The sequence below is a fragment of the Populus trichocarpa genome, chromosome 4 (genome assembly GCF_000002775.5).
Source record: "Populus trichocarpa isolate Nisqually-1 chromosome 4, P.trichocarpa_v4.1, whole genome shotgun sequence".
NCBI lineage: Eukaryota > Viridiplantae > Streptophyta > Magnoliopsida > Malpighiales > Salicaceae > Populus > Populus trichocarpa.
In genome coordinates this window covers 3,237,693-3,247,954 of record NC_037288.2, presented here as the reverse complement: position 1 = coordinate 3,247,954, position 10,262 = coordinate 3,237,693, and the positions used below count along the sequence as shown (strand labels likewise).

Genomic DNA, 10,262 nt, shown 5'->3' with positions numbered 1-10,262 from the left:
TTTTGAATTCATTCAAATCAATTCAGGTTGATCTACTTAACTTATGAACCAGGTCTTAAACCATGTCATAAATCTAACTGGGTTTAGTAGCTTTAATTTTTATTATAAAAACTTAGTTTGTGACTAAGATAGTATTTGGCAACGTCGCTGGCCACACATTTACCAAAAAATTAAATTTATTTTTGTTTGGTGTTTTTATATTGTTTTCATATACTAATATCAAAAATAAATTTTAAAAAATAAAAAAATTATTTTAGTATCCAAGAGAAAAAAAAAAATTGAAAACAATTGCATTGAAATTCTAAAGACACAAATTACGTTTCCAAACCAAGCCTAGGTCATCGGATTTAATTGATTCGGATCTAAGGGGCGATTTAACAACTATGGATCTAAAACTGCTTTTTTTGGACACAATCCTTCTAGACATGTCAGAGACGTGGCAGAGACATGGCAATCGTTTGGTGACTCATTTTCACCACTGGCCATCATTTTGCTGACTCATTTCTAACTCATAGTCAACTCACCTACTACTATTATGGATAAGACTGAAAGACCATTTCCCTTGTATCATAAATTTTTTATACGGATTCCTTGCAGGAAAAAGGCAGCATCACCATCACCATCACATGCTCTTCCTGAATTAAATCATTAAATATTTTTAGAGCTATATTTAAGGAAATCTTATCCTATTTATGTCCTTTGACTCTCCTTTACAGAAGTAGATTTTTCTAACAAAAAACAGGGCGTCATCCAAGCCTAAATCCTCGAGTTTGGATAATGTTGCCACGCTATGCCACATTTTCCTCCCACTACTATATATAGAAGAGGGCGTGACTCCTTTTTCTCCATAGCATTTGTTTCTTAAGATTCCCATCACTATTTATTGATCGTCTTTGTTGTTTTTCTGCTTCCAATCTCATTGATTGAAGATTTCTGTGTGTTAAAAAGGGTTCCTAGAAAGAGAGAAAGATGTTGGCAATTTTCAACAAAGGGTTAGTGAATCCACCCCAGGAGCTGTACAGTCCAGCTTCATTATGTTCATCAAGAAAACCAAAGCTTCCTGAGGAGATTGTGAAGGATTTTGTATCTTCTAATCCTTCTAATGCTTTCACAATGAGCTTTGGAGACTCTGCATTGCTTGCTTGTATTTCACAAGGAAATTCTTATCCCAGACAACAGAGGTACATTACATTCCTGATCCCCCTCTTCAGTCTTTCACTCTCTGTTTTTGTTTCATGTTAGGGTAAGGCGTTGCCCATGTGAACTGATCTTGAATATTCTGATCTGATGGAATTGCAGGCTGTTCTGTGGATTGGATGGCATATACTGCATTTTCTTGGGGAGCTTGAACAACGTGTGCAGCCTCAACAAACAGTACGGGCTATCGAAGGGCACCAACGAGGCCATGCTTGTTATTGAAGCATACCGGACCCTCCGTGACCGTGGCCCATATCCAGCTCACAAGGTTCTTCAGGATATGGATGGCAGGTTTGGATTTGTGGTCTATGATAGCAAGGCTGGACAGGTCTTTGCTGCACTGGTAAGCCGCTCTAGAAACCCTGAAGAAAGAATGGGATATGTTTAAATTCTAGGTAGAAATGGGAAATGATTTTGTTTACTGTTTTGCAATGCAGGGTGCAAATGAAGGTGCTGAGCTATTCTGGGGGATTGCAGCTGATGGGTCAGTGGTAATTTCGGACAACTTGGAGGTGATAAAGGGAAGCTGTGCTAAATCATTTGCTCCATTTCCATCGGCGTGCATGTTCCACAGTGAACAAGGCTTGATGAGCTTTGAGCATCCAAGTAGCAAAATGAAGGCATTGCCTAGGATTGACAGTGAGGGAACAATGTGTGGGGCTAACTTCAAGGTTGATGTCCATTCCAGAATTGGCACTATGCCTCGTGTTGGTAGTGAAGCCAACTGGGCTTTGGGAGGTTCACGAGCCTAGCTAATCAACTCTCCAAGGGATATTGTGATGACTGATGATTCCTTTTTCACTCTGTTCTTTGAATTTCCAGCTTTCTGGTTTTTATTTCCAGCTTCCTGTATATATTATTCCCTTGCCTTGATTTGGTTCCATTATCGGCTTATATCGGGAGAATTAGTGCCCTAAGAATCCCCCCCCCCCCCCCCTCACAGCTTTTGCTGGATTCAGTTTTTCTTGTTTTTGTTATCCGTTTCCTGTATTTCTCAACTTGATTAAGCTTGCCGATCAAGTTTAATGGGAAGAATCAGTGTTAATTAATCTCTCTCTCTCTCTCTCTCTCTCCAATCTAGTTTCTCTCCGTGCGCATCGAAAAAACACCGCTGAAGCACATGTAGAGTTACGATACTTCTTTTACTCTCATCTATAAGCATTATCAACAAATCTTGAATCTACCCAGGAGCAATCTCAACTTTACATTGGTTTTTAATGGATTCCTAGTAGAAAATTGTCATTGATGGCCTCAGCCTCTCAGTATCATCATCAAATACGCTAGGTCGCCATTCTAACATAGTAGATCATGTTCTGGAAGTAGATTAACAATGAATGCCATGGATACAAACTAAAATTATTTTAATTCATTAATTTGAAATGCCTAACTTTCATGATACAGTTTAGTTTCGTGGATCATGGCAAAAAGAGTTTCACTATCTACAACTGAAAAGCAACAAAGCTGAAATCTAGTCATCACAGCAAATGCTTGGAAAAGATGTTTCAAGCCTCCTCCCCAATCCTCTGGGATCATTTTATAGGGAATCCATCTGGACTTGCTCCTGGGGACGGAGAGATTAGTGAAGCACAGCAGCAAGTCAATGGAGCTGCTGGAACAAATGATATTCCATGAAGGTAGTTGAACAAGGGCTTTCAGTATAAAATTTGCTTGGTCTAGTGAATGACTGGATATATTAACACGTTTTGCTCCATGGATGGACAGCTCCTCACAGCATAGAAAATGGATAAGGAGGTCCAACTGATCAATGCATGTCCACGAATATCTGCAACAAGTGAGAGCATCAATGAGTATGCGGGGATTTCAAAGTAGCAGCAATTAGATTATGCATTAAACCTGAACTGTCCACAAATTATGAAATGGATCAAGTCAAACCAGTTCACCACTCACCAGTCAAGTGACTAGTAGAACAAGAAAAATAATTTAAAGCTAGATTCAGAACTCATGGTCCGTATGTTATCCATCCAAATAATTGGTCAGCAGGGATAAAAATTACAGCTTTGGGAAACAAAATCTAATTAGAGGATAAATAGTAAATACTAACAAATGCATTTTTATATATAATAAAGGCAGCAGGACAATTGTAGGAAAATTCCAAACTTGGATAGGGATAAAGATAAAGATCTAGTTCAATCTAACCTAAACTGAGTTTCGGAATTTTGCCAATTTGATTGTTTGAATAACCATTTATTAAAGAGTATTTTGAGCATCACAGGCAAAACAAAATTAAGGAACATCAAAGGATATTCAAAATGCTAGTGGTCACTAAAAACAAGGCAAATTGGCATACATAACTGACCTCTAAATCAGGCAATGGGGCATAAGTTTTCTTCTCTGATTTGTCAAATACTGTAATGCCTGTTATTTTCTGGACTCCAAGCTTAGTAGCAATGAGGTTCTGCAGAAATAAAAGCAGCAAGAAAGAACATAAATACCAGTCTACTACTCGTAACAATGAAAAAAGTGATTTCAGAGTCCTGTTTGGTAAATATTGTGTGAATTCTTTTTAGAGCAGAAGCAGTGTTGTCAAAGGCACTAAAAGGCACCAAGCCTGTAAAATGCTCGAGGCGCACGCCTGAATGAACCAAGGCGATATGCTACAGATTAGAAAAAATATAGGTATAATATTATATAAATCTAAAATATATATATTCCCAATTAAGATTAGAGTATTAGAAAATCAAAAAAAAAAAAAAAAACCATAACATAGTTGTATAAAGTTATATTTTTCAACCTTAAAACAAAATAAGATAATTTAAAGCGGTAAGTAGACTAATAGATTAAGAAGCAAACTTAAATATCATCATCATTATTCATTAATCTTAAAAAAATCTTCATCCATGCTTTCCTATTCTGTACTTGTGTTGTTGTTCTCTAACTCCGGTCAATGCAAAGTGTGGCCGGTGTTGAAGAATTCTCTTCAAGTGTCCTTCCTTGACTGTATGTCTCCCATTTTAATGATTTTTTTATTCTTTTTTTACCCTAATCTTTGTTTTTTACAAAAATATCCTTAAGTTGTTTCTTGTGATAAAAAAAAGGACAAATAGGTCAAAACATAAATCAGTTTTTTTTTTAAAAAGAAGAGAAATCCAATAGAAAAGGAAGTATTTCAATCAGGTGCTCGCTTTAACGCCTAGCACCCACTCATGAGGCACTCGCCTAGGCAGCGCTTCATTGAAATTCATCGCCTGAGGCTAATAAAGATGTTGTGGCCTCACCTCGCCTGGAGCGCCGAGGTGAGCACCTAAGTGCCTCTTGACAACACTGAGCAGAAGTGTCATTAATATAATGCACTGCAAAGGTTCCCTGATCAAAGATGTGCAGAATAAACTAAAAAAAAAAATTACATGCAAAAAGGGCCACGATCCATCACCAGAAACTAAATCAGTGTAGAATTTACAGGTCAGAATTATTCTACATACCAAGTAAAAATCTGTGCTACCAAATGCTTCCAACTGGGATAATTCCTGTGAACAGTGCCATATCCTCAGATCAGTAATTAAAAAAATCAGGACTTTTGTGCACTTAAAAAAATCAATTATCATAACATAGAAGTTTCTTTACAGCCATCAGAGCTCCTAAAAATATTTCATCAACTCATATCAAGAAATTTATCCTAACAACACCTTAAAATTCAAAACAAACATGAATGGAGCAAGCTGATGTTTGCTTGCACTGAATAATAAAATAAATCGTTGAGCTGTGCTACTAAGTTGAGGTCACAGGTTCAAACCTATATATATCTCATGATGATTCAACAAGTTGTCATGACAAACAGCAATACTTGATAGGTGAGTTTCGTTTGATCAATACACATCTTAAGCCAAAAATTGTATCTAAACAGAACATGGCACTGAAAATAAGGTCAGCTTTGGTAAAGGAGACTCTTTGAAGCCCAAATGAAGCATTACCATTGTTTGGAGACCATTAATCATAACAGTTTTCTCATCGAGAGTATCATCTTGTGACAACCAAACTTCAAAAGGGCCCAATTCTCTATCCGTCTGGTTTGTGAGATTCAAGTGTACCTGAAGAAAACTGACTCCTTTAGTTTCCAAATCAAACTATTTAAACAGTCGAAAAGTTTATATAAAGCAACATTTGGAAAATGAAAGTTGGTACGGGAAACTATATGGTGAACTTAAAAGTACATGACAAAAGGGATGAATTCTAGCTGACAAAAAATTACTAAGAAAAATAGCAAAAACAGAACTAGAATTACCAAAAATGGTCTATCCAAGTTGATGGCAGATGGAACCTCAGCAACATGTAACTCTATCTCCTTAGGCGTGATGGGCTGCAGAAGAAAATTCCCAGATGCTAAGTACAATACTGAAGCAATATGTATATGCATGTTTCCTATACACAGCAGACACAAGGACAACGTGTGTGATTGCACATATGTGAATAGAACCCCAAAAGAAGCAATTTTTAACATATTTCTATGGATAATCATATCACAATGTACAAGTAAAATCAATACAGTAAGAGAAGAGATAAGATGCAGGTGTAATAAAATTTTGAAAAACTAAATTTCTTGAATAAAGTTTCTTTAGCAAGTGATTGCATGTCAACATAGAAATGAAGCATCAATTTTTTCAATACTTGCAGCATACTTACAGTGCCAAGTATTTGCTGTGTCTGTAGGCGACCAGGTTCACCTAAATTTGTGCGCCATGTTATCTGAAGCTTACCAAGAACATTACTCTCTGCTGAACCATGTGAGGACAATGACAGTTGGTAAAGATAGTTGCGAATTCCTCCACCAGATTTAACAAGGACAGGTGGCTTGAATATTTCCCTGTCAGCAGTGTATGATCGATAGTAGCAAAAATTAAAGCTTGATAAGATCAGTTTCACTCAAGCTTCTGAAAAGTTCATGAGTAAATGCAATCACACACAACGAAAATTAAATGAAGCATATAATGTGTTGAGTTGGGGGAAGCCGTCCCAAATAATACACCTGTTACACACCTGGATGGAGAATTATCCTTAGATTTGTGTTCATCAGCTTTTAGAATTTTTGCACTCCAATTTGGAGCTGGCTCAAACTCAACTTGGTCCATGTAAAGGTTTGTTTTTGTGTGATTCTCAATGCATGCCTCTAAATATGTAGTTTCCTGAGATACAAGAAGCAGCACTTACAGGAAGAATAAACAAACATGAATACATACCAAAACAGCCTTGCAAAACTTGTAGATACAATGTATCCAAATGATGCCAACATAATTCAGAAAGTATTTCAAAATCTTCGAAGAATCATTATTGATAATAGAATTGTTAAGCAAGGAAGACTAGTGAGCTTAATCTGGATCAATACACGTGTACAAACTGGTACCAGAGTGGTAAATTGACCATAAGTCAAGACTCAAGAGTAGCATAACTGAAGAGTTTCAGGTAAAAATATATGATTGCATAATTGGGATCTCTGCATCACAATGAAGCTAACTTTAGCTTGCTCTAATCCAGGATTAACATGTATAAAACCACCTTGGCACTAAAAATAGCCCTCTTTCACCAGAGCTACCTCAAACATACATCATTCACATACTAACCCCCACATTAGATATTCGTTTTTCAAAAACAAGTAAAGAATGAAAAAACTAAAGATTTCTCCAGTGTTGCAAAATTAATAAAAAATTTATAATTCTGAAACTACTCGTCGGTTTCCATTCCATTTACTCCAATATTCCTTAAAGAAATCTAAAAGTATCACATATTAATCCAGACAGGATCTTAACTTACAGTAGAAAAAAGCTGAACATACCTTGACTACACGGACCTGCCAAGAAAACAGCACAAAGACAAATATATTAAAATCAAAATTCAGAAACAATTAACCTAAACACACATGAAAGTTTCTAAAAATACCATACTACAAAGCAACACTACTTCTAGCACTAACCATGTGCAACCATTCATATGAAATGATTTTGTTCACACATTCGCAGAACAAGAAACATACCTTAGTCCTAACCGAAAGCGGATTTGCAACAATAAACTTGAAAAACTGCGGCAGATATTTCCTTTCACCATCACCATCAGTATACAAAGCAGTACAAACCAACCTACAAATCACAACAAACACCACACAACCATTAAAAACATCCACAATCTAGTATCGTGCGTGCGTGCATTACACACTCGCATTCAATTAAAAAAAAAAAAAACCAAACAAACTCACGTATGAGCTCCGAGTTCTTTCACATCATGTTCAACAATAAAATCGTAACGGCCACTAGCTCGAATTGATTCAACAGGTGTTTTTGAGGTATCTAGCAGTAAAATCCTTTGTCTCTCCGTTTGCATTTCAGCCTGCGTTATTAAAAAGCTCAAAATTACAGGAATATCACAAGTAATTAACATATAAATTAAAGTTAATCACAGTACTAACCTTAATAACAATATCTCTAACTTCAAAATTAGAACTGTTATTAATGCTAACGTAACTGCAAAACGTCTCTCCCAAATAAATCGCCCTACGCAAATAAAATTATTTTGAAAAAAAAAGTTAGTTTTAGAGGGAGATAGAGAAATTTTAGAGAGACAGGGGGAGGGAGGAGGAGGGAGCGGAACCCGAAGGATTGAGGGAGGACGAGGAGGCCAGAGAGACCGAAGGAATCGGAGGGGTTTTGGAGGAGGAATCGAGAGCGGTAACTTAGATCGGAGGAGTCGATCGGATTGGTGAGGTGGGTGTCGATGAGTGGAGGGAGGTGAGTGGCGGCGAGAGGATCGTCGAAGATGTCTTCACCAAGAATGAGATCGGAGGGGTCCAGAAGGAGAGGAGTGTCGACGTGGAAAGATGGACGGCATAGTCGCATTACACGGAAGGCTAGTGATTGGGTAGCTGGTGCCGTGCTCATGATTTGGAGATTGTTTTTGTTTGCACTGGATTAATTATTTTGTTTGAGAATATTTTGCCCACAAGGAAGGGAGAGGTGAATAGAAAGAAAAGCAACAACTGCAGAAGGAGAAGCAAGCTGAAGAAGAAACTGGAAATAAGATTTCGCATTAGCTATTACGGTGTCGTTTTCAGTTTGAAATGGCATCGAGCAAATCAGCGAAGGGTGCTTCTTATTAGTAGTTTTAAGATTAAATAAGAAAAAAACTGTGGATTAGTGTTAGTGTTTTTTATTTTATTTTATTTAATTAATACCAGATTGTGTGTTTATTAATATTTAGAGTTGATAAATTATTTTAATTTATTTTTTATATAGTTAATATGATATCTAGTCCTTTATTTTAAAAAACTGTGGATTAGTGCTCCTTTTGTTGTTTTTAAAAAATATACTTTCAAATCTAGTCCTTTATTTTTTATTTTCTTTAGCTATTGAATTTTTTTATTTTAATTTCATTCTTTGATGTTGTGTTTATTAGGATTTTTTGTTGATAATTTCTTTTTATTTATTTTTATTGTGCTCACCATTGTATCAAATAATTATCCCGACATCAGTTTGATGGTCAATTTTTCAAGATATTGTTGGGATTCTTCATTTTTTTTCTGAAAAATGAAAGTAAAAGGACTAAAATTAAAGAATAGAAAAATATTGAAGTCTAGAGAGAAGAGTAGCATAAGCCAGTCACGAGAACTGAAGCAATGAAAAGGAGGGATAGGTTGCCACAGCCCCCATTGAACCTCCTCTTGCACCACGTGTCACCTTATAAGAAAGATGACACTGCAAAGATTTCAATGCAACGAAAAACAATACCACGATGGATGAGAAAAAAACTGAAAATTATTAAACTAAGTTAATTAGAATAAACAATAATTGAAATAACTAAACCGTGAAAAAAAATCAATTTAATTAATTAGAATATTTAAAAAAACTAATCGGTTCGATTCGGTCTCGATTTCTTAAACCTGAAACCAAAAAACTGAACTGAAATTAATAACCGAGCCAAACCGAAAAAAAACCGAGTCACTCAGTTGGGTTATGGTTTTTGCTCTAAAATAACCGAATCGAACAGAAAATAATCACCCCTAAACAACATTGATCGAAGCTTAGAGGAATGCTCGCGCACCGCCCAAAGGCTACAAGCCTACCTCACGCTCTAACGTCTATTTCGCACACATAAGACACTTTTTCCTTCTTCAGTTTAGTCCCTTAATTTTTAAAATCTCTTTTATTCAGTCTCCGGTTTTTTTAATTAATTTTTCTTTCTAGATTTTTTTTATTTTATCTTTTAATATTGGATTGATTGAGAATTTAACTTCATAATTTATTTCATTTTGTTTTGCTTTATATAAGATTATCGTGGTTTCAAACAAACATCTTAGCATTGGTTTAATACTCAATTTTATGATCATCTATTTTTTTTAACATATAATTAAATAAAACATAGATTCAGAGAAAAAATCAAATTCTTTAAACTTTGTGAAGTTCATGACCCGGCTTGCAAGTTTAGCGAGGTAACCTGAGTTGCACCGGTTCATAGGTTTGGCAAAGTAACATTTTTCTTCTTTTTTTTTTGTTTAATTGAACTCGATTTTGTGATCATCTATTTTTTATTATATAGTTAAAAAAAAGTTTTAGAAAAAAAAAACATGTTGTAAAACTATTTAGAGTTTATAAATTGATTCACGAATTTGATTGGTTAATCTAGTTTACGAAATTGACAGTTAAACTTTCCTTCTTCTTTTTTAATTTAATACTTCAACATTAAATTAATTAAATCTCATAACTTGTTTTCATTTTGCTTTGGGCATAGGTTATCACAGTCTTAAATAAACTATTTGTATAAATTTGTTGCTTAATGTTATAATAGTTTATTTTTATTATGATATAGATGAATAAATAATAGTTTTTAGGGGAAAAAAAATCATGTTATTAAAACCAGGTGAGGAGCAGGGTAATCAATGAGTGCAGATATTTCAGGGTAAGCAAGATACAGCTCCACCCTGATCCATTCCATTGCCATATCCCTAAATGAAACCTCTTGAATCTCATTTCTCGTTCTACAACATGTCATGTGCTCAACCAACGAAACATTTGATAGATAGATGAAAATAACAAGCTCAAATTTTGCAGAAAGACAGAATGTGACTC

The 10,262-nt window shown here is 35.4% G+C and overlaps 2 protein-coding genes across 2 annotated transcripts; one reads left to right on the top strand and one right to left on the bottom strand.

Moving 5' to 3' along the window:
• The first annotated feature begins 524 nt into the window (after window positions 1-524).
• On the top strand, window positions 525-2,246 carry LOC7456810 (stem-specific protein TSJT1). The gene is made up of 3 exons (XM_002305115.4): window positions 525-1,181; window positions 1,300-1,540; window positions 1,635-2,246. Exons 1-3 carry the CDS (start codon window positions 970-972, stop codon window positions 1,947-1,949), a joined length of 768 nt encoding a protein of 255 aa, XP_002305151.3. The 5' UTR covers window positions 525-969; the 3' UTR covers window positions 1,950-2,246.
• Window positions 2,247-2,541: 295 nt separating this feature from the next.
• Window positions 2,542-8,278, bottom strand: LOC7456811 (uncharacterized). Its single transcript, XM_002305773.4, has 12 exons — window positions 7,792-8,278; window positions 7,610-7,694; window positions 7,400-7,530; window positions 7,181-7,283; window positions 6,983-6,997; window positions 6,190-6,335; window positions 5,836-6,016; window positions 5,438-5,512; window positions 5,127-5,243; window positions 4,638-4,682; window positions 3,515-3,613; window positions 2,542-2,980 (listed from the first exon to the last, which is right to left on the bottom strand). Exons 1-12 carry the CDS (start codon window positions 8,076-8,078, stop codon window positions 2,960-2,962), a joined length of 1,305 nt encoding a protein of 434 aa, XP_002305809.4. The 5' UTR covers window positions 8,079-8,278; the 3' UTR covers window positions 2,542-2,959.
• Between the last annotated feature and the right edge of the window lie 1,984 nt (window positions 8,279-10,262).